The sequence below is a fragment of the Mobula birostris genome, chromosome 8 (assembly GCF_030028105.1).
Source record: "Mobula birostris isolate sMobBir1 chromosome 8, sMobBir1.hap1, whole genome shotgun sequence".
Taxonomy (NCBI): Eukaryota; Metazoa; Chordata; class Chondrichthyes; order Myliobatiformes; family Myliobatidae; genus Mobula; species Mobula birostris.
The window spans coordinates 104,441,389-104,466,501 of NC_092377.1; the positions used below are offsets into that span (position 1 = coordinate 104,441,389).

The 25,113-nt window shown below is 41.3% G+C and overlaps 1 protein-coding gene across 5 annotated transcripts in view; it reads right to left on the reverse strand.

Moving 5' to 3' along the window:
- Window positions 1–25,113, reverse strand: part of cep43 (centrosomal protein 43) — an 83,366-nt gene that overhangs the window by 56,972 nt on the left and 1,281 nt on the right. For 4 of the 5 annotated variants that reach the window (XR_011886899.1, XM_072265855.1, XM_072265856.1 and 1 more), the window contains exons 2-4: window positions 10,920–10,973; window positions 4,829–4,883; window positions 4,633–4,721 (exon numbers count right to left, since the gene is read on the reverse strand). Coding sequence is in view for 3 of the 5 variants with exons in the window: in XM_072265855.1 (XP_072121956.1) it covers window positions 4,633–4,721; window positions 4,829–4,883; window positions 10,920–10,973 (198 nt within the window). In the remaining 2 variants the exon portion in view is untranslated. Of the gene's footprint in view, window positions 1–4,632; window positions 4,722–4,828; window positions 4,884–10,919; window positions 10,974–25,113 lie in introns of those variants that run through there. The other variant, XM_072265858.1, reaches the window with a different exon arrangement.

Here is a 25,113-nt window from a genome sequence, read left to right on the forward strand (position 1 = left end):
AACCAAGTAGGGTTTCTTGCCATGGTAGGAGCAAAATTAGGACATTCAGCCCTGCAAGTCTGCTCCACCATTCCATCATGACTGATGAATTATCCTTCTCAACCTCATTCACCCACCCTCTTACGGTAACCTTTGATGCCCTGACTAATCAAGAACCTATAAACCTTCACTTGAAATATACCAAATGACTTGGCCTGCATAGCTGTCTGTGGCAATAAATTGCACAGATGTCCTTCTATTCTGAACCTGTGCTCTCTGGTCCTAGACTCCCCCACTTTAGAAAACATCCTCTGCATGCCTATTCTAACCAGGCCTTTCAATATTCATTAAGTTTCAATGAGATACTCTCTCATTCTTCCGAACTCCAGCGAGTAGAGTGGTTAATAATAAACCATCACAACTACAGTAGGTGGTACCCTGTGCTATGTTTTCCTTCACTTATGGCCTTTAATATTTTCTTGTTGATATTATATTGCTTGAACAAATATACAAAACTCATGCTGTGACTTAATGTGAATGTATCACCAAGGTGTATTTATTTGGCACCTTTCTCAAGTGATTCAGAGTTAGCACTGAGAGACTGATGCTGGATGAAAGGCAGAGATTTTGAAATGATCCAGAGATGGCTGCTTGAAGACTTCAAGAGGAGAAATGAAACCTTGTTATTTATAAGTACAGCAGTCAGAGTAAAGAGCATGCGATGTGTGTTTGTCTAAAAGGATCAAATGTGCTTGGAAGAGGAAACAAGAATGGAGAACACAGATGTAGTAATTGCAACAATAGGATAGACACAGACTCAAAGATATTTAAAGCCACAATCATTAAATTAAGAATTAAAGCAATTTGGAGACAGGTAGCTAACATAGATTGGGTGGGGTGGGAGATAAAGTGAGAAGCTTACACACAAATAGGAACACATCTGAAAGAAAACTGAGGACAGAAGTGTAAACTCTTTGATATTTAGGTTAGCTGAAGGATGAGGGAACATTATAGTAGTAAAGTCTCAAAATGATTAAGCCATCAATTAAAGTACAAATGGTAAAGGAACTAAGGCAAGATGCTGTGAGATTGTGCTACTGCCTCATAGTTCCAGCAACTCAGGTTTGTGTGGGGTCTTCGTGTTCTCCCTGTGATCATATGGGTTTCCTCTGGGTGCTCCAATTTACACTCCCATCACCAAATTGCACCTGGCATTGGTAATGGTAAGAGAATCAAGGAGAAGGATTGTAGGCACGGACGAGAAGTTAGGTTACAGGAAAATAAGTGGGAAAATGTGATTTATTAGGTTCTCAAAGAGCTAACATTGACTCAGTGAGTTCCTAGGTTGTAACAGAATTTGAAAGTACAGAAGTGGATTCCAGATAATTGGGTCATCAATTAATCAGGGAAAAAGTAATTGAGAAAATAGCAGGGATTCCTTTCATTTATTTGGGACACCATACTGACCTGTTTCTAACTAGTGTCAATAGCATGTATTTATGTGGTTGTTAGAAACTACTCCATGCCTAGAGCGAACAGTGTTTAGAACAGTATCAGTGTGTGTGCTTGTGTTACATTATCCATTTGGGCTGAAAGATGCAGATTCAAAAAACCTTGATTTTTGATCATTCTGTTTTTTACTTTGACTAAAAAATTTCAGACCCTTGCCAAGATGCCACAAAAAAGATTTAACACTGGGCAAAAAAAAAAAATTAACCTACTGGACCAACTTAATGGCAGGAAATTTATTGCTGGATTATGATATGACTTCATGCAGGAAGGCAAAGAAGGTAGTCCATTATCTGCACAAGGGGGCTGTGTTGACTCTTTATTTACAGACAATCAAAAGAACATGGCAGAGTACGCTAGATGAATTCCTCCATTGTTAACTATTAGGAACTAATGCAGTTTTATAGCACTGTAGTATTGTTCGCAGTGTTCTAATGTATTCAGTATTTAATTTAAACAATAGCTTGCCGTTTTTATACCTTTTAAAATTATTTCCATGAAACTTTGGTTAATTGGGGCAAATGCTTAATTGAGCCAAAAGCACTGCTCCCAATATGTCCCAATTAACCGGAATCCACTGTATAGTGCTTTGTAAACATCTTCAGCTTCCAACCCTTCGTTCACATAAATAAGTGCTACAACCAGGGGTTTTGATCAATTTAACTGATAATTTTAACTATGAATCATATGCTCCTTTTTCCACAGTAGAACACAAAAAAGGGAAAATTGTAAAGCACGAAAAGCTAAAAATTCAAAAACTGAAATGTCAGCAGTTCAAAAGTATTTATCCCCCTTCAGTCAGTACTTAGTTGAACCACCTCTTGCAGCTATTACAGCCAGTATTCCCTTCAGATAAGTCTTTATTAGCTTTTCTGAACGTTATGGAGCAAGATTTGTCCATTCCTGTTTGTAAATTTGTTCAAGCTACATCAGGATAGTTGGAGAGCGGTGGTGGACAGCAATCTGGAGGTCTCATCAGAGATGTTTGATTGGGTTAAGATTAGGACTCTGACTGAGTCCACATCCAAGGGAGGAGTTGTAAAGTTTGATGGCCACAGGCAGGAATGACTTCCTATGACGTTCTGTGTTGCATCTCAGTGGAATGAGTCTCTGGCTGAATGTACTCCTGTGCCCAACCAGTACATTATGTAGTGGATGGGAGACATTGTCCAAGATGGCATGCAACTTGGACAGCATCCTCTTTTCAGACACCACCGTCAGAGAGTCCAGTTCCATCCCCACAACATCACTGGCCTTACGAATGAGTTTGTTGATTCTGTTGGTGTCTGCTACCCTCAGCCTGCTGCCCCAGCACACAACAGCAAACATGATAGCATTGGCCACCACAGACTCGTAGAACATCCTCAGCATCGTCCGGCAGATGCTAAAGGACCTCAGTCTCCTCAGGAAATAGAGACGGCTCTGACCCTTCTTGTAGACAGCCTCAGTGTTCTTTGACCAGTCCATTTTATTGTCAGTTCGTATCCCCAGGTATTTGTAATCCTCCACCATGTCCATACTGACCCCCTGGATGGAAACAGGGGTCGCCGGTACCCTAGCTTTCCTCAGGTCTACCACCAGTTCCTTAGTCTTTTTCACATCAAGCTGCAGATAATTCTGCTCACACCATGTGACAAAGTTTCCTACCGTAGCCCTGTACTCAGCCTCATCTCCCTTGCTGATGCATCCAACTATGGCAGAGTCATCAGAAAACTTCTGAAGGTGACAAGACTCTGTGCAGTAGTTGAAGTCCGAGGTGTAAATGGTGAAGAGAAAGGGAGACAAGACAGTCCCCAGTGGAGCCCCAGTGCTGCTGATCACTCTGTCGGACACACAGTGTTGCAAGCACACGTACTGTGGTCTGCCAGTCAGGTAATCAAGAATCCATGACACCAGGAAAGCATCCACCTGCATCGCTGTCAGCTTCTCCCCCAGCAGAGCAGGGCGGATGGTGTTGAATGCACTGGAGAAGTCAAAAAACATGACCCTCACAGTGCTCGCTGGCTTGTCCAGGTGGTCGTAGACACGGTTCAGCAGGTAGACGATGGCATCCTCAACTCCTAGTCAGGGCTGGTAGGCGAACTGGATGGGATCTAAGCCAATAGGCTGGTCCTGGACTTATTTCCTGGCATAATTTACATATTACTATTTAACTATTTATGGTTTTATTACTACTTAATTATTTATGGTGCAACTGTAATGAAAACCAATTTCCCCCAGGATCAATAAAGTATGACTATGACATCTTTACAGTATCTGCTAAGTGACGCTTTGCAAAGTCTTTACAGGAAAGGAAATGCTTTTTTTTTTGGCCAGGGATTCTTCCTTGCTATTCTTCTATAAATACTCTTTTTGTACAAGGGTATAGAGATCAAGGAGCTATGAACTTCATCTCCAGTTGCAGCCACTGATTTCTGCAGCTCACTCAGAGTGACTGTTGGTATCACAGTAGCCTCTCTTACAAATGCCATTCTTCTCTGGTGACTAAATTTAGAGGGGCAGCCCGACCTAGGCAGTGTGACTATAGTTTCATATGTTTCCACTCTCTCACTGAGCTCCAAGGTATGTTCAGTGCCTTTGAGATGGTTTTGTACTCTTTGCCAGATTTCTGCTTCTCTATATCATTCCCTGACTTGCCTTGCATGATCTTTTGTCTTCATTTTGGTTTGGTCTGTGGAAAATCTACCATACTGTTGGACCTTACAGAGAGAGGATATATTTATTCAGGTGATTCTCAGTTTTTCTACATCATCAAATTGGGCGAGTTGGTAAGGTAACATACATATCGCATTCAAGGACGTTTAGCATAGTAATTACAAATGGGATTAATACTTTTTCAGTCTCACAATTTTGGTGTTTAATTTTTAGTAAACTGTTGACAGATCTTGGAGTATTTTTTGATTTGACATGATGCACAATGGTTTGTAGATTAGCTCAAAATTGCTTAGTCCTACTTCAATATATTTTAAATTTAGAAAATGAGACAGTAGAAATGTGAAACTACTCATAGGGGATGAATACTTTTTCAAGTCACTGTATAAGGAAATATACAGGAAAATACATGGTTTCCTAAAATATTGATGTATTTTCACAACAAATAGATACCTGTAAAGATATGCTGAAAATTGGATGAAATTAACTTACAGTGTTTGTTTCTGGCTGGAATACAGCCAAAGTAAAATCAAGGTTGAAAAACTGGAGAAATTCAGTAACAAGACCAGCTACCAAGCGCCCTGTGAAGAAAGGCCAAATTTCAATTTCGATATTAATTTACCAGTTTGTTCAAATAGTGTCATTTGTTTTGTTCTTCCTATTGGAACCTAATAAAAGCAACACTTACCATCCTCTGTGTTCAAAAAATTTTTCAAGCTCTCATTAACCAATGGTGTTTTATTCTGCAAAATAAATTAAAATTCAGTCTTTGCATCACAATTTATAACGCGCTACAGCTCTAGCTTCCTCCACATATCTTTTGTGTTAGTTTCTAATTTTCCTTCCTCCCTTTTTCTCCCAATTTTCTTTCCCCATTTTTCCTGTTTTATGCTTCCTTTCCATGTTCTCTAGACATCTTCATACTTTTTTCACAAATTTTATTTCTGATACTCTAAATTCTGTAAAAATGTGTGACAGCTGAGTCACCTTAAACTGCACAAGTATATCACAAAGAGATACAAGAAAGACAAGCATAAATTCAACAACTTTTATCTGTAAGGAGAGGTGATGAAAAGAAACAATGTTCAGATAATTTCACAGAAATTGCAACTAGATGTGAAATTGAGGAGTTTTCATCATTGAAATTCATCTCCACAATTTTGCCTATCTTTTAATTTGATGTGAAGAAAGCATTAGGTTATTCCTATTCCTTTCAGATCTGTAACAGTGAACAAAAATTTACACTAATGCACAACACTCTTCAAATTTTTAAAAAGTATAACTGCCTTGAACCAGCACAATGGATTAACTAGATATTTTGCCTAATCACTGTGGACTGCTATTATGTCTGAAGACATGCACTATCATCCTCTATAATAATTACTACTTTCTAGGTATATAATATTGTGATATTAAGAACTACACAGGAACTAAAGTCTTTCAATGCATCTGATCCCACAGATGAATCAGAATAATTGTAGTTACTGTGATAGATCTCTTTAATTGGTTTCTATTGTAATTATAGAACAAAGAGACTTAGGTTTTGAAATTTATAAAGGAGTGTTTTCTTTTTAAAAATAGAGTAGAATATATCTCCACACAGCAAAGACCAAAACTGTGGGACATACAATAAATAATCACAAACAAATTCAATAATAAAATTAGGTTATATTTTGGTAAATTGATTTATTATTGTCACATGTACCGAGGTACAATGAAAACTTGTCTTGCATACTGTACATAGAAATCAATTCACTACCATCAGTAGTGAAAGAGTTTTCCTTTGAGTTAGTACAAAGGAAAACAATAGAGTGTACAATAGTGTTCAAGTACAGACAAAATGCAATGCTGGTACAAGGTTACAACAAGATAGATTGTGAGATCAAGAGTCCATCTTATTGTATCAGGAAAACATTCAATAGTCTTATAAGAGCAGGATAGTAGCTGTCCTTGAGCCTGGTGGTGCATGCTTTTAGGCTTCGTATCTTCTGCTCAATGGAGGAGGGAAGAAGAGAGAATGCCCAGGGTGAGTGAAATATATAATTATGCTCAATCACAAACAAGAGTAAATCTGCAGATGCTGGAAATCTAAGTAACACACAGAAAATGCTGAAGGAACTTAGCACGCCAGGCAGCATCTATGGAAAAGAGTACAGTTGACGTTTCCGGCTGAAACCCTTCATCAGGTCCTGATGAATGGTCTTGGCTCGAAAAATCAATTGTGCTCTTTTCCATAGATGCTGCCTGGCCTGCTGAGTTCCTCCAGCATTTTGTGTATGCTGATATAATTATGCTGGCTGCTTTGCTGAAACAGCGAGAAATGTAGACAAAGTCCATGGAGGGGCTTGGTTTCCATGATGTGCTGAGCTGTGCCTACAACATTGCAGTTTCTTGGGGTCATGGGCAGGACAGTTGCCATACCAAGCTGTGATCTATCCAAATAGGATAGTCTCTGTGCTGCATCAATAAAAAACTGGTGAGGATCAAAAGGACACGCCAAACCTTTATAACATCCCGAAAAATTAGAGGCACTGGTGTCAACGTGGTTGGGCCAGTGCAGGTTATAGGTGACATTTACTCCGAGGCATTTGAAACTTTCACCTTCTGCGTTGATGTAAACAAGAGCATGTGCACCATAACCCCGCCTCTTGAAGCTAATTACAAGCTCTTTTGCTGAGATTGACGGAAAGATTCCTTCCATGAGACTATGTCCAATAGCTGTCTATCTCACTCCAATACTCCAACTCAACATTATTTGAGATTCGGGCCACTAAGGTAATACAGTATCTGTAAACACGTAGATGGAGATAGAACAGAATTTGCCACACAGTCATGAGCATATAGATAGAATTAAGGCTGAGGATACAGCCTTGTAGAGCACCAGCTTTGAGAATAGTCATGGCAGAGGTGTTGCTACTTATTCTTACTGATTGCTGTTAGTTGGTCAGGAAGTCAATCACCCAGTTGCAAAGGAAGGTGTTAGGCAACAGCTTTGGAAGCTTGGCAATAAGATTTCTTGGAAATATAGTACTGAAGGCAGAACTGTAGTCAATAAACAATAGACTAATACAGGTGCCTTTACTGCCCAGATGCTCCAGAGATGGGTGTAGGAACAGGGAGATGGCCAAATTCAGTGGGTCAAAGTTGTCTAGGAGACAGGAGTTAATGTGTGGCATGACAAGTCTCTTGAAGCACTTCATGATGGTGGATGTCAGTCACTGGATGGTAGTCATTAAAGCATGTTACCTTGTTTATTTTATAGGTACCAGGAAGACAGTAGTCTTCCTAAAACAGGTGGGAACCTCAGTTTGAAGCAGGGAAAGATTAAATGTGTCTGCAAATATCCCTAGACGATATATGAGGTGTTGCTCTTCCATCCTGAGTTTAGCCTCATCACGGCAGTAGAGGAGGCCATGCATGGACATATCCGAATGGGAATGTGAAGCACAGTTGAAGTGGGTGGCAATCGGGAGATCCTGTCTGTTGTGGCGGACAGAGCAGAGGTGCTCGACGAAGCAGTCCCATTCGGATATGTCCATACATGGCCTCCTCTACTGCTATGATGAGGCTAAACTCAAGTTGGAGGAGCAACACCTCACATACCGTCTAGGTAGTCTCCAGCCCCTTGGTATGAATATAGAATTCTCCAACTTCTGGTAACTCCTTCCCCCTCCTTTCCCCTATCCCTATTTCATTCTGCCCCTCCCCCAGCTGCCTATCACCTCCCTCATGGTTCCACCTCTTTCTACTACCCATTCTGTTTTCCCCTATTCCTTCTTCACCTTTCCTGCCTATCACCTCCCTGCTTCCCTTCCCCACCCCTTTATCTTTCCCCTTACTCATTTTTCGCCTGGAACCTACCAGCCTTCTCCTTCCACCCTCCTCCCACCTTCTTTATAGGGCGTCTGTCCCTTCCCTCTACAGTCCTGATGAAGGATACCAGCCCGAAACGTTGACTGATCGTTTCCACGGATGCTGCCCGACCTGCTGAATTCTTCCAGTGTGTTGTGAGTGTTGCTTTGACCCCAGCATTTGCAGAGTATTTTGTGTTTACTATTCAAATACAGTTCTGTCGTTCTGCACTCATGCTAATCTCTTCAAATTTAAGTTCATTCAAAATAAGGCTGCACAGCTCTAACCTGCCCTAAATTGTACTTATCCATCATTACTGTGTTTGTCACCCTAATTGATACATTAATCAGTGCCTCAATTTTACACTTGTCATCTTTGAAATTAAACCCTTCTATACTCTCAATCTACCCGGGATTTAGATGGAAAGACATTTCTTCTCACAGGATGGCACTCTCCACCTCAAAGAATTGTGGAACCTCACTCATTGAGAATTCAGATCATTAATTTTCTGAATATTAGGAGAAATAAGGAAAATGTAGGAAAATGGTGCAGAGGTAAAAAACAAGCCACGATTTTGATGAAAGTTCAGAAGTTCAAATCATCTATTCCTATTGCCTGTTACATTTATTCTTCCAGGGCTGCTCTTGTAATTATTCCCCAAGTCAGTGGCAAGCAAGGCTTCAGTAAACAAAGCTCCAGAATTCCTTTCATAAGTTTCATAGTCTGCTGAGGGCTAAATCTGTGGCATTTAAGTCTAGTGATCCAGGCCTGTACAAGAAAACCAGGTATGACTTGCAAAGGGCTATTTCAAGAGCAGAGGAACAATTCTAAGCGAGGTTGAAGACAACATCTGATGCATGCCAACTCTGGCAGTGCTTGCAGGATATTACTTCCAATAAAGTGAAACCCAATAGCATGAATTTGGGTGGCGATGCTTCACTACCAGATAAGCTGAATGTCCTCTATGCTCACTTTGAAAGGGAGGTATAGCTACAGCTGTGAAGATCCCTGCTGCAACCAGTGAGCCTGTAATCTCAGTCACGGAGTCTGATGTCAAGTTAGCTTTCAGAAGGGTGAACCTTTGCAAGATGGCAGGCCCCAAGAGCATACCTGGTGAAGCTCTGAAAACTTGTGCCAACCAACTGGTGGGAGTATTCAAGGTAATTTTCAACCTCTCACTGCTACGGTCAGAAGTTCCCATCTGTTTCAAAAAGGCAACAATTATACCAGAGCCCAAGAGAGTAGTGTGAGCTGCCTTACTGACCATCATCCAGGAGCACTCACATCTACGATGGATGAAATGTTTTGAGAGGTTGGTCATACCTAGAATCAACTCCTGCCTCAGCAAGGACCTGGACCCACTGCATTTTGCCTATCGTGGCGATAGGTCTACAGCAGATGCAATCTCAATCACTCTTCACAGAGCCTTGGATCACCTGGACAATACAAACACCCAAGTCAGGATGCTGTTCGTAGACTATAGCTCAGTGTTTAACACCATTATTCCCACAGTCCTGATCAATAAGCTACAGAACCTGGGCCTCTGTACCTCCCTCTGCAATTGGATCCTTGACTTCCTAACCAGAAGACCACAATCTGTATGGATTGGTAATAATATCCTCTCCTCGCTGCCGATCAACAGAGATGCACATCAGGGATGTGTACTTAGCCTACTGCTCTACTCCATCTATACCCATGACTGTGTGGCTAACTATAGCTCAAATGCCACCTATAACCTTGTTGATGATACAACCATTGTTGGTAGAATCTCGAATCTCAGAAGGAGATGAGAGGGCGTACAAGAGCGAGATATACCAGCTAGTTGAGTGGTGTTGCAGCAACAACTTGCACTCAGCGTCAATAAGACAAATGAGCTGATTGTGGACTTCAGGAGGTGTAAGATGAGAGAACATGAACTAATTGTCATAGAGGGATCAGAAGTGGAGAGAGTAAGCAATTTCAAGTTCCTAGGTGTCAAATCTCCGAGAACGCAACCTGGTCCCAACATATCAATGTAGTTGTAAAGAAGGCAAGACAACAGCTCTACTTCATTATGAGTTTGAAGAGATTTAATTTGTCACCCGAGGCACTGAAAATTTCTATAGATGTACCATGGAGAGCACTCTGACAGGCTGCATCACTATCTGGTTTTGGGGGGGTGGGGGTAGGTTGCTACTGCGCAGGACTGAAAGAGGTTACAGAAAGTTATGAAATTAGTCAGTTCCATCTTCGATACTAGCCTCTGTAGGTAGTATCCAAGCCATCTTCAAGGAGCGGTGCCTCAGAAAGGCGATGTCCATTATAAAGGACCCCCATCGCCCAGGACATGGCCTCTTTTCATTGTTACCCTCAGGAAGGAGGTACTGAAGCTTGAAGGCACACACTCAGTGATTCAGGAACAGCTTCTTCCCCTCTGCCATCTGATTCCGAAATGGACAGTGAACCCATGAAAACTAACTCACTTATAAAAAAACATTATTTCTGTTTTGCACCATTTTGATCTCACTATTTAATATACATATACTTACTGTACAAACTTTTGTAATTGATTTACTTATTTTTTTTCTTTCTATATTATCATGTATTGCACTGTACTGCTGTTACTAAGTTAACAAATTTCACGATACACGTTGGTGATAATAAACCTGATTCTGATTCTCCACTTTTATTTTCTCCTTTAAAATAACATTTTCAAAACAAAAGCAAGAGTTTGACCACCTGCCAAGCATGGGCACCATACCAAATTGCCCAATATCACACTGCAAGTATCATTTAAAGATAGTAATTAATGGGGTAGAGGAGGTGCTGTCACATGGAACATAAATACTAATATGCATGTGACCCACTTTTAGACTTTATATTCAATGTAAATATTTGCAGTGAACACTAAGTAGTCAACAAAACCCAATGCTTTGGTCAGCACTTACTTCAATTCTCTCCTGTTCTTCCAGTGCTAGGAATACAGCTGCCCGTAGTTCAGCCTGAAACAGAAAATACTCGGTTTGAATTTGTACACCTGAAATTATATATAAAACAGACACTATTGTATATATGTGATCAATAGAATTGAAAGCAGCAATACTTAATAGCATTTTTCTAAGTTAAAATAAATAAACTATACTCACAAAAGACAACTGCTTGAAGTGAAATTATAATTAAGCTTATACTATCAAATTACTGCAATAAGGGGTAATTTGTGTGGAATTTCTTCAATAATGTATACTGACATCAATCGAATGCTAGTTGCTGGAGAGTAGGTGGGGAAAAAGGGCAAGAAAACAAACAAGTAAATTCAAATCTTTTCCCAGAGAATTCAAAGTTATAAACATCAGCAGAAAACATTAGCTTTTTACATCACTACAAACAAGTTTATCCAATCAATTAAGAATCACTTTATTTTATAAACATAGTTTATTTGAATCATTATCAGTAACTGTGGTACTCTAAAATGAATGTATGACAACAAAAAGCACCATAGACACAGCACCTGCAGTGTGTCAAAAGAATTCAAAGCAGCCTCACGACAGTACTATCGAAAAATGGACACCAAACAACTTAAAGTAATATTAAGATAGATAAATACTAAGAAGGTTTGGACAAAGAGACAGGAAGAGACAGGTTTTAAGGAGCCACTGGTGTGCCTCAGGGATCTGTTCTGGGACCCTTACTCTTTGTGATTTTTATAAATGACCTGGATGAAGAAGTGGAAGGATGGATTAGTAAATCTGCTGATGACACAAAGGTTGGAGGTGTTGTGGATAGTGTGGAGGGCTGTCAGAGGTTACAGCGGGACATTGATAAGATGCAAAAATGGACTGATAAGTGGCAGATGGAGTTCAACCCAGATAAGTGTGAGGTGGTTCATTTTGGTAGATCAAATATGATGGCAGAATATAGCATTAATGGTAAGACTCTTGGCAATGTGGAGGATCAGAGGGATCTTGGGGTCTGAGTCCATAGGACACTCAAAGCTGCTATGCAGGTTGACTCTGCGGTTAAGAAAATATACAGTGCATTGGCCTTCATCAATCGTGGGATTGAGTTTAGGAGCCGAGAAGTAATGCTGCAGCTATATAGGACCCCACTTGGGAGTACTGTGCTCAGTTCTGGTCACCTCACTATAGGAAGGATGTGGAAACCATAAAAAGGGTGCAGAGGAGACTTACAAGGATGTTGCCTGGATTGGAGGGCTTGCCTTATGAGAATAGGTTGAGAAAAATTGGCCTTTTTTCCTTGGAGCGACGGAGGATGAGGGGTGACCTGATAGAGGTGTATAAGATGATGAGAGGCATTGATCACGTGGATAGTCAGAGGCTTTTTCCCAGGGCTGAAATGGCTAGCATGAGAGTGCACAGTATTAAGGTGCTTGGAAGTAGGTACAGAGGAGATGTCAGGGGTAAGTTGTTGTTGTTTGTTTGTTTTTTTTTTTACACAGAGAGTGGTGAGTGCGTGGAATGGACTGCCGGCGACGGTGGTGGAGGCGGATGTGATAGGGTCTTTTAAGAGACTCCTCATCAGGTATATGGAGCTCAGAAAAATAGAGGGCTATGGGTAACCTTAGGTAATTTCTCAGGTAACGACGGGGGGGGGGGTAGTTTTGGGGTTCTTATGTTTTTTTGTCACTGGGGTTTTTCTTCTGTTTCGAGGATGTCTGCAGAGAGTGAGAATTTCAGATTGTATATTGTATACATTCTCTGATATTAAATGGAACTATTGAAGTATTAAAGTAAAATATATTACATAGGAGATACTCAGCAGGTCATGCAGCACTTGCAGAGAGAAATAGTTATTGTTACAGTTTGATTACCTTACATTAGAATTGGAATAGCAAAATTGCACGTTCTTTAAGTTACAGAGAGCTGCAAAGGGACTGTGATGTGACAGAGACCAAGAACATCCAAATGGCACAACTACTCAAGATGCCAAATCAAGAAGGGCAATAAATAGCACCGGACAACAATGAGTTTTTCGGAAGTGTTGCTTCCTCGATTTTTTTTAAAATGAATGATAGACCGCCTGAAGCTGAACACAAATATAATTTCAGACAACTTGAATCAAGTAGAAATTTGGAGAAATAAGAAATTAACTTTTATTACATATAATGCATTCAATTGCATAATGGCCCCGATACTTTGCACTAGTTCAACTAAGCTAAAAATGATCTGTCGATGATTTTCATTTGTATTCGGTGTCTGAGGCTTCTCACTTAAGTATCCAACAATAATCAGCCAGTATTGATGGATTCCCATTGCCTAGTACCATTTCTCTATGACTGCAATGTCCTGGTGAAGCTGTTCACCATGCCTGTCACAGACAGCACCAAGATTTGTAGGGAAGGAGTCCAAATGGGAATGCAGTAAATGAATCTTCAGTGACATTTTGCACTTCATGGTTTTGTATGCTTGAAGCATGTTGTCAACCAGTTGTACGTGCTTCGGTGCTCTGTAGTTGCCAAGAAAACTTTCAACGATGTCCTCGTATCTTCCATTTTTCAACAATGTCCATGTATCTTGTACTTCCATACAATGTTACATTAGGCTGTTACATATCTATTGTCAGATATTGTTGTTGTGGTGTTGGAGGTTGTGTTCAAGAAAACAATGAAATACCGCGCTGCTGCCACCATTTGTTCCGGCACGTCATGACAGTATTTTTAAAATTAGCCGGTCACCCCATACACAGTACAACGGCCAACCAGCGTTCTCAGATTTAAACACTCTGGAGAATGTTTTAGAAAAACTCCATTTTCGGGGGAGGAAAACAACGTTTCAGTGTGAACGGAGGGTCAAAACGAAGAGAAAAAGCTTCGGTTACGGATTTATCTGGCCTAGTGTGGACGTAGCCTAAGAGAAGGAGAACTCTGATTTTAAACCTTTGCTGCCTTGCGGCCATACCCACCCATGGGCAACAGCTGGTTCTTCAAATTTTCTTGCCCAGGCTTGCGTCCTGGACAGGACACAGTCCACCAGAGGCGCAAACTCATGATCCCCTGGAATAGACGGCTGCCTACTAATTATTAGCTTAATTAGTTCGCACAACATCATGGTTCAAAGTCTCTGTTCCTGTGCTGTGCTCTTCTGTACATGATGCATATAGAACATGGAAGAGATGTAGTTTAATTCAGGATAACATTCTGTGTAGATATTGTGGGCTAAAGGGCCTGTTCCTATACTCAGTGGCCACTTTATTAGGTACACCTGCTCATTAACGCAAATATCTAATCAGCCAATCATGGCACAGCAACTCAACGCATAAAAGCATGCAGACATGGTCAAGTGATTCAGTTGGGGGAGGATTGATGTGCTGGCCAGTTGGGAGTGGGAGTGGGAGTGGGAGTGGGAGTGGGAGTGGGAGTGGGAGTGGGAGTGGGAGTGGGAGTGGGAGTGGGAGTGGGAGTGGGAGTGGCTGAGTTGGCTTGACTGGAAGCTGGCTGTGTTTTGATTGATGCGTGAGTGTGTTTTGGAACCTGTTGAGGGAAAGAGAGTGAGGAAGGAACAGAAATTGCTGGGAGGGGGTCGTGTGGGTCCGGTAATGACGGACAAGATAAGAGGTGGGGTTGAGGGAAAGAAAGTGGAGAAGGAGAGGGATAGAGACTTGGGACCAGAGGTAGGCAGCTGGGGAGAGGTGGATTATTGTGAAGGGAGAAATAAAGGGAATGAGGAGGTAGTGAGGGGTCGGATGAATAAAAACCAAGACAAAGGGAATAAAAGAATAAGAAATGATAGTGGAGAAAGCTCTGAAAGTGAGGAAGATGAACAAGCTCAGAGAGGAGGTGTTGTCATAATTAGGTTTAATGAGAAGACTCAGGGACATATGAAGAAAATTAACCCGTTTGTGCTAACAACAACTCTGACAAATAAGATAGGGGAAATAGTATTTGCAAAAGTCCTTAATGATGGCAACTTATTGGTAAGATGTGTGAATGAGGAACAACTTGAGAAAGCACTCAAGCTAAAAGAGATAGGAAAATGCAAGGTGGAATACACTGGGAGGGTGGGAGCACAAAACAGCGGTTGTAAAGGAGTGATCACGGGGATACCAATGAGTATAAATATGGAGGAAATAAAGAGGAATATCAAAGGAGGGAAAGTAATGAATGTTCAAAGACTGAAAACAACAAAGGAGGGAGTGAAGAAGGAAAGTGAATCTGTATTGATTGAATTTGAAGAAGAAAGAGTGCCAAGGAAGGTGTTCCTGGGTTTCATGAGTTACCCAGTAAGGGTGTATGTGCCAAAGCCATTGAGGTGCTATAATTGTCAAAGGTTTGGACATGTGGCTAAAAACTGTAAAAGGCAGAGGAGATGTGCTAGATGTGGGGGTGATCATGAATATGGAAAGTGCGGAACAGGAGTTCAACCAAAATGCTGCAATTGTGGAGGAGCTCATAATGTTGCATATAGTGGGTGTGAGGTTGTGAGACGGGAGGCTAAAATTCAAGAAATAAGAGTGAAAAGAAAGATCACTTATGCAGAAGCTGTAAGAATGTCAAGAGAACAGAATAATGTTCCTAATGAACAGGGAGCAATAGGGATACGAGAGATGCAACAAAGAACAAATGACAGGATTTATGTAGACAAAAGGGCTCTAGTAACATTCATTGCAGGAGTGATTAATAGTACTGCTGAGGTAAAGTCAAAAAGTGACAAAATTCAGCTGGTGGTAAAAGCAGCAGTAAACCATTTAGGGTTAGTAGGACTGACATGGGAGGAAGTGAGGGAGAACCTCACTAATCAGTCAAGCCAGGAAGTGTCATGTGTTGGTTAATACTAATTATGGTGATTCTTTTACAATGGAATGCAAGGAGCTTACTGGCCAATAGCCAGGAATTCAAGCACTTTATTAAAGAAATGGTTGTAAAACCGGATGTAGTGTGTATTCAGGAAACTTGGTTGAAACCAACTTTAGACTTTGTGGTATATGGGTATACAATGATAAGGAAAGATAGAAATCTAGGGGGAGGAGGGGGTTGTGCTATGTTAATCAAGCAAGGTATACCATATAGGGTACTGGAAAAAGGAGATGATCAGGAATACATAGTGGTGGAAGTGTGGGAGAGAGGAGAGGGAGTGGTTATAATTAACTACTACAATCCATGTAAAAGGTTGGATTTGGACAGCCAATTAAAGATACACGGACAAAACAGACAAAGTAGTGTGGTGTGCAGATTTCAATGCTCATAGCACAATATGGGGGGATCAGATTACAGATCCAAATGGAAAGGTAATTGAAGATTTGATGGAAGAAAGGGATTTGGTGTGTATGAATAATGGTAGCGGCACAAGGATAGATATAACAACAGGAACTGAGTCAGTGTTAGATATTACGTTAGTGTCTAATACCTTGGCTGGCATTAGTAACTGGGGAGTTTGGACTGCTTCAACAGTAGGCAGTGATCATTACCCAGTTTTGTGTTCAGTGGGTGAAAGAGTTGAAGTAAGACCAGGTGGCGGAACCCCAAAGTGGGTGTTTGTAAAAGCTGATTGGGGTAAGTTCCAGAAGTTGAGTGAAGAAGGGTTGACAAAGATTGATATTTCTGGAAATGTAGATGAATTAAACAGTCAGGTGACTTCAGCAATTATCAAGGCAGCAGAAAGATCTATACCTAGGAGTAAAAATAGGATGAATAGAAAACTGGTACCATGGTGGACAGAGGAATGTTGTCAGGCTGTAAAAAAACAGAAATAGAGCATTCAGGCTAGTTAAAAGAACCCATAATATGCAGCATTTGGTTCAATATAAGAAAGCACAGGCAGTGGTGAGAAGAACTATACATCAAGCTAAAAGGGCAAGTTAGAGGAGTTTTTGCGACAAGGTAGGAAGAACAACACCTGTGGGAGAGATATGGGGAATGATTAAGAGGATGGGACGAGATAGAAGGGAATGGGAATATCCAGTAATGATATCTGAGGAGGAAACTGCAGTCTCCAGTAGGGATAAGGCTGAGGTCATGGCCAAGTCATTTGTACTGATACACAGTTCAGAAAATTTGTCTGAAGAAGGGAGAAGAAGAAGGGAAAGAATAATGAGCCAACACCCAGGTGTGTTAAGCAGGAGGGAAGGAACAGATGATAAAATTGATGATCCATTTACATTAGCAGAAATGGTGAGAGCAATAAAGAGATCGAGACCAACCTCCCCAGGGAAAGATCTGATATGCTCTGTGATGCTAAAAAATCTAGGAGAAGGAGCACTCTTGAAGTTGCTGCATTTTTATAACAGAGTGTGGGAGGAGGGAAGATTACCAAGTGCATGGAAAGAAGCAGTAGTAATTCCAATAAGGAAGCCTGGCAAGGATCTGTCAAAACCCACTAGCTACAGACCAATTGCATTAACATCAAGTATATGTAAGATAATGGAAAGGATGATAACAGAAAGGTTATCATATGAGCTTGAGAAAAGGGGAATGCTGGCAAGTTATCAGAGTGGTTTTAGAAAGGGAAGGAATTCCATGGACTCAGTGATAAGGTTAGAGACTGAAATAAGGAAGGCCCAGGCAAATAGAGAGTCAGTAGTGGCAGTGTTCTTTGACATTGAAAAAGCCTATGATATGATGTGGAAGGAAGGATTATTAATTAAACTGCACAAGATGGGGGTTGGTGGGAGAGTTTTTAATTGGATTAAAGATTGTTTGTTTGGTAGAAAAATTCAAGTTCGGATTGGATCAGAATTATCAAAACAGTACATAGTGGAAAATGGCACACCTCAAGGTAGTGTGATTAGCCCGTTACTTTTCATCATTATGATCAATGATGTCTTCACAAAGGTACCAGTGGATATAGGTAGGTCACTGTTTGCGGATGATGGGGCCTTGTGGAAAAGAGGCAGGAACATGGACCATATAATCAGGAAACTACAAGAAGCAATTGATGCAGTGGTGGAGTGGGGTTATGATTGGGGACGTAGATTTTCAGTAGATAAAACTCAAACTGTATTTTTTTTTACCAGGAAAAGGGTTGAGGTAGGGAAGAACTTAAGAATGTATGGGGTTGAATTAGAAAGGGTTGCATCATTTAAATTTCTGGGAGTTATATTTGATTCACGATTAACATGGGCAGACCATATCAGGAAAGTTGAGGAGAAATGTAAAAAAGTAACAAATGTGATGAGATGTTTGACTGGTAGGGAATGGGGAGCAAGTTGTTCAGCTTTGAAGGGAATGTATGTGGCTTTACTGAGATCTGTATTGGATTATGGAAATATAGTATATGGATCAGCAGCCAGGTCTCTTATAAGGAAACTGGATGTGATTCAGGCTCAAGCCTTGAGAGTGTGCAGTGGGGCTTTTAAAACGTCACCAGTGTCAGCCCTACAGGTAGAAATGGGAATAATGCCTTTGGAACTAAGAAGGATGCAACTGATGGCAAACTACTGGGCTAACGTGCAGGGGCACAATGATTCTCACCCTACTAAAGGAGTGTTGCAGGAGTGCTGGGAAAATGGGAGGTTTCAGAGGGATACCTTTAGTCGGGTAGGGAATGATATTGCGAAAGAATGTGGAATATTTGATCTGACGATAAGTCCTTCAGTAGTTTATCCGGTTGTAGCTCCATGGAAGCTTGTATGGCCTGACATAGACTGGCATTTGTTAGAGGTAAAAAGAAAAGAAAGATATAAAACAGATTTGGTAAATGCATTTAACTGTCATGTGATGGAAAAGTATAGTGATTATACTCACATTTATACGGATGGTGCGAAGGAACCTGAAACAGGAGTGACAGGGTTTAGGGTGGTAATACCAGCAAAAGAAATTGGAATCAGTAGAAGAACATCTAATAAGTTAGGGGTGTTTACAGTGGAGATGCTGGCAGTGTTGGTTGCATTGCAATGGGTGCAGAAAGCCAGACAAGCCAAAGCATTGATATGTTCAGATTCATCCTCAGTTCTAGCAAGTTTAAGGTCTTTTCACACAAACAGTTGGCAAGATGTACTTTATGAAGTCCTTCAGTTAGTTACAAGAATTGCAAATCAGGGAGGTCAGGTAAAATTTCTATGGGTTCCAACACATGTAGGGGTGAAGGGGAATGAGAGGGTGGATGAGTTGGCAAAGAGGGCGTTAAAAGAAAGAAAATGTGGAAATGCACATTAGTATCAGTAAAGCAGAGATTAAGTGTGTAATCTGGGAAAAAGTCAACCGAATGTGGCAAGAAAGATGGGACAGGGAGGGGAAAGGGAGGCATTTATATCAAATACAAAAGAGTGTTGCAGTTACTAGGGTAGGTAATGGAAACAGAAGAGAGGAAATTGTGTGGACTAGGTTAAGGCTGGGGCATTGTGCATTAAACATTGAAAATGTTAGGGAAACACCAGACAGGATTGTGTGAGGAATGTCAGGAAGAGGAGTCAGTAGAACATGTAGTTTTGTGTTGCAGGAAGTATGGGATAGAGAGAGAGATGATGAGAAATAAATTAAGGGAGTTGGGGATGCAGGAATTCATATTAAAAGGGTTGCTGGGCATGGGTGAGAGAGCACAAGTCCGGGTATTTTTAGCGTTTTTAAGGGGTAAGGGTTTTTTTTTATATATAGAATATGACGAATAAACAGGAATAGGATACTAGGATGGTCAAAGATGGGAGGGTGAAGTGTAGGTTTGTGTATGTGTATATATGTATGTATATATATGTGTGTGTGTGATTGGGTGAAGGGATTTAGAATGTATGTCTAGTGCACATTCTGGAGCAGAGGGTGGCGGTAATGCACCATTAAGCAGGATGCCAACCGCCGTAAAACAAGATACAGACAGACAGACAGAAGTGATTCAGTTAATCAAATCAAACATCACAATGTGGAAGATCTAAGTGACTTTGACCATGGAATGACTGGTGGTGCCAGATGGAGAGTGGTGTGAGTATCTCAGAATCTGCTTTGACTATCAAGCACAACAGTATCTAGGGTTTACAGAGAATGGTGTGGAAAACAAAAAAAAAATGTCCTTCCTGTGAGCAGTAATTGTGCAGGTGAAAACCCTTTCTTAAAGACAGAGGAGAATGGCTAGACTGGTTCAAGATGACAAGAAGGTGATAGCAACTCAAATAAGCATGATAAAGTATGTAAAGGGTTAATACGGCCAGTTAAACATAGCAGGCTGTTTTCTCTGAAAGAAACCGTTGATTATCAACAGATGTTCTATTCAATGTTGAGAAATATTTCTTCTTGAAGTTAGCCAGCTAGTGTTTCAGGATGCTTGTCCTTGTGCAGTCATGCGTAGAGTTAAGACCGCTCCAGCCTGTTCTGTGTATAAGGCCATTATATCTATTTTGTAATTTGTCTCTCGGCACTGTCAAGCAATAGGTAAGTCTGACTTCAGCTTGGTATGTATGGGGGGTATCTGAACGACTATATTTATTTTGTAAGGGGAATTGTGAGTTAGTTGGTGGACTGAGCAAGAACAGTCACAGACTGTTCTCGTTTGAGTGACTGAGTAAGCCCCAGAGGGTTTGAATAAAGATTTTGTACTTATACGGTCTCTGAGTGACTTTATCTGGTTTCAACTTCCACAAGCAGGCATTACAACAGTGGTGTGCAGAAGGCACAATACGTCAAAACTTGAAGTGGACAGGAAGCAGAAGACCACGGACATACACTCAGTGGCCACTTTACTACGTACAGGGGTACCTAATATAATGGCCACTGAGTGTCTGTTCTACAGTACAGGACGAGCAGTTATGGCAGCCAAAAGCAGGACTTGTGTGATGCAACCATATCCGATGATGAGTGGTGAAGCCATCTTGAAGTTAAGAGAGCAAAAACTTCTGAGCATCAAAATGCTCATTGAGATAAGCTTAAATTACTGCTAACATCATAATCAGAAAACTTATCAACTAGTTTAGATACTTTTAGCAAGCATTCCAGTTAGAGTTCACATTTCCCCCCTCAAATCACTTGATTAATTTCCCTTCCAAAATTACTAGTTTTAATTACCAAAAGCAAGAGACGCACAACTTAGTTACCTACAAATAATACAAAAAGTAAAACTGCAGAATGTTGAAAAACTGCAAGATGAATTCAAGAATAGACTGCTTCAACATTCCTTTTCTTTCATAAAGATTAATAAAATGCATTTTGTAAAGCACTAATGTTCAAGTTATTCAAGGACACTACAGCGAATACATTTGATCTGGAGGGAAATTAAAGTATGGTAATTAAATCAGAGAATACTGGTTTCCTTAACTTAAGCAGATAAGAGGCAATACATTTCTAGCAATGATTGACACCAAAGATCACTGAGATATTGAGGCTAAAGTCTTCAAAGAGCTGATTTATCAAAGTGAGGCAACAAAGGAAGTGTAACTGGAAAAGTGTAACCATAGCATCCATCTTCAAACAATAACAAAAACAATCCAAACCTATCAGACAATTGTGAACAACTGGTAGTCATGGAGTCATAGAAAACACAGCACAGAAACAGATCCCTTGAATTGACTTTATTACTTACATCCTTCAAATACATGAGGAGTAAAAATCTTTACGTTACATCTCCATTCAAATATGCAACTATAGTAATTTATAATAAATATCATGTATAACAGGACAGTCAATATAATAAAGAGATACAGTGGCGTCAGCATGAATTAAGCAGTCTGATGACCTGGTGGAAGCTGTCCTGGAGCCTGTAAGCCCTGGCTTTTATGCTGTGGTACCATTTCCCGGATGGTAGCAGCTGGAATATCTTGGGGTTGACTCGGGTCTCCAATGATCCTTCGGGCCCTTTTAACATACCTGTCTTTGTAATTGTTCTGAACAGTGGGAAGTTCACATCTGCAGATGCGCTGGGCTGTCTGCACCACTCTCTGCAGAGTCCTGCGATTGAGAGAAGTACAGTTCCCATACCAGTCAGTGATGCAGCCAGTCAGGATGCTCTCAATCATGCCGCTAAAGAAAGTTCTTGGGATTTGGGGGCCCATACCAAACTTTTTTAACTGTCTGAGCTAAAAGAGGGGCTGCTGTGCCTTTTTCACCACACAGCTGGTATGTACAGACCACATGAGATCCTCAGTGATGCTTATGCCAAGGAACTTAAAGCTGTTCACCCTCTCGACCCCAGATCTATTGATGTCTATAGGGGTTAGCCTATCTCCATTCCTCCTGTAGTCCATAACCAACTCCTTTGTTTTTGCGACATTGAAGGGAGAAGTTGTATTCTTAACACCACTGTGTCAGGGTGATGATTTCCTCTCTCTAGGCTGCCTCATTATTATTTGAGATTAGGCCAATCAGTGTAGTGTTATCAGCAAATTTAATTAGCAGATTGGAGCTGTGGGTGATGACAGTCAGGATATAGAAACACAGAAAACCTACAGCACAATACAGACCCTTCGGCCCATAAAGCTATGCCGAACATGTCCCTGCCTTAGAACTACCTAGGCTTTACCCATAGCCCTCTACTCTTCCAAGCGCCATGTAGCCATCTAGGAGTCTCTTAAAAGACCCTAACGTTTCTGCCTCGACCACCGCCGCCGGCAGCCCAATCCATGCACTCACTACTCGCTGCGTAAAAAACTTACCCCTGACATCTCTGTACCCACTTCCAAGCACCTTAAAACTGTGCCCTCTCGTGCTAGTCATTTCAGCCCTGGGGCAAAGCCTCTGACTATCCACATGATCAATGCCTCTTATTATCTTGTACACCTCTGTCAAGTCACCTCTCATCCTCCGTCGCTCCAAGAAAAGGCCGAGTTCACTCAACCTATTCTCATAAGGCATGCTCCCCAATCTAGGCAACATCCTTGTAAATCTCCTTTGCACCCTTTCTATGATTTCCATGTCCTTCCTATAGTGAGGCGACCAGAATGGAGCACAGTACTCCAAGTGGGGTCTGACCAGGGTCCTATATAGCTGCAACATTACCTCTCGGCTCTTAAACTCAATCCCACGACTGATGAAGACCAATGCACCGTATGCCTTCTTAACCGCAGAGTCAACCTGTGCAGCAGCTTTATGTGTCCTAAGGACTCAGATCCCAAGATCCCTCTGATCCTCCACACTGCCAAGAGTCTTACCATTAATGCTACATTCTGCCATATTTGACTACCAAAATGAACCACTTCACACTTATCTGGGTTGAACTCCATCTGCCACTTCTCAGCCCAGTTCTGCATCCTATCGATGTCCCGTTGTAACCTCTGACAGCCCTCCACGCTATCCACAACACCCCCAACCTTTGTGTCATCAGCAAATTTACTAATCCATCCCTCCACTTCCTCATCCAGGTCATTTATAAAAATCACAAAGAGTAAGGGTCCCAGAACAGATCCCTGAGGCACACCACTGGTCACCGGCCTCCATGCAGAATATGACTTATTTGCCTTCTCTTTGCCTTCTGTGGGCAAGCCAGTTCTGGATCCACAAAGCAATGTCCCCTTGGATCCCATGCCTCCTTACTTTCTCAATAAGCCTTGCATGGGGTACCTTATCAAATACCTTGCTAAAATCCATATACAATACATCTACGGCTCTACCTTCATCAATGTGTTTAGTCATATCCTCAAAAAAATCAATCAGGCTCGTAAGGCACAACCCACCTTTAACAAAGTCATGCTGACTATTCCTAATCATATTATGCCTCTCTAAATATTCATAAATCCTGTCTTTCAGGATCTTCTCCATCAACTTACCAACCACTGAAGTAAGACATACAGAGAGTAAAGGAGAGGGCTTAGTACACAGCCCTGAGGGGCACCTGTGTTGAACGTCAGAGGTGAGGGAGCCCACTCTTACCACCTGCTGGCGATCTGACAGGAAGTCCAGGATCCAACTACACAAGGCAGGTGAAGGCCGAGGTCTCCAGGCTTCTTGTCGGACCTGGAGGGAATTATGGTGTTGAATGCTGAACTGTAGTCCAAGAACAGCATTCTCACATACACATCTGGAGAAGATGGATGCTTAAAGACAGTGTGTAGAGCTGTGGCTATTGCGTCGCCTGTCAATCGGTTTGTCAGTAGGCAAATTGTAGCAGGTCCAGTGTGGGTAGCAGCATGCTGCAGATGCAGTCCTTGAACAGCCTCTCAAAGCATTTGCTTACTATTGAGGTGCAACAGGACGCCGGTCATTCAGACATGTTACCTTGTTCTTTTTAGTTACAGGGACAATGGTGGATGTTTTGAAGCAGGAGGGCACTCTACACTGGGAAAGAGAGAGATTAAAAATATCTGTAAACACACCTAGCAGTTGTGCCGCACACATCCTGAGTATTCGCCCTGGGATGCTGTCAAGTCCCGCAGCCTTGTGACTGTCCACCCGTTGGAAACACCCGTGCACTTCGGCCTCAGAGATGACCAAACTGCTGGTCGCACCATCTGCAGGTCTCTTCAGGGGCTCAGTATTGGTGACATCGAATCAAGCGTACAAAAGATTTAGCTCATCTGGGAGAGAGGCTTTGATGTTGGAAACTTCACTGCATTTGGTCCATCTTGTCTGTGCCGAATCATTTAAACTGCCTAGTGACATTGACCTGCACCCAGGCTATAGCTATCCATAACCCTGCCATCCACATACCTATCCAAACTTTTCTTAAACATTGAAATCAAGCTTGCATGCACCATTATGCAGCTAACTCCACACTCTACCACCCCTCAGAGTGAAGAAGTTTCCCCTCATGTTTCCCTTAAACTTTTCACCTATCTCCCTTAACCCACCCAATTTATTTTGTACAAATATCAGGATTACATCTAGCAATCATTGATTACAAACATGTATCTGGACCAACAAACCCTGCCTTACCATCAACATTTTGGACCAAATATTTTCAGTCTATTTTACTGTAATAACAACTTGCAAGTGTCTGAATGTGTCAGCAGATCATTTGTTCCAGTTGATCACACTGGAGAAATTGGCACAACTTTCAGAGAGCCGAATCCATGACAACAAATCATATACACAAGAGATTCTGCCGATGCTGGGAATCCAAAGACATTGAACGTGTTATGCATGACTGTAACTATCTTTGTTAAACTACACACATATGTAAATCTTGAAGCTGCTTTCAGTGTCATTGTGTGATTATGGTGAATGCTGATACTTTTTTTATATATATTTGCAGCAGCAGCATAATTTACATAAGTATAATTTTCTATAAGCAATCCTTCCCTCATTCACAGCATGAACATTCAGTTGACCAAAGAAGA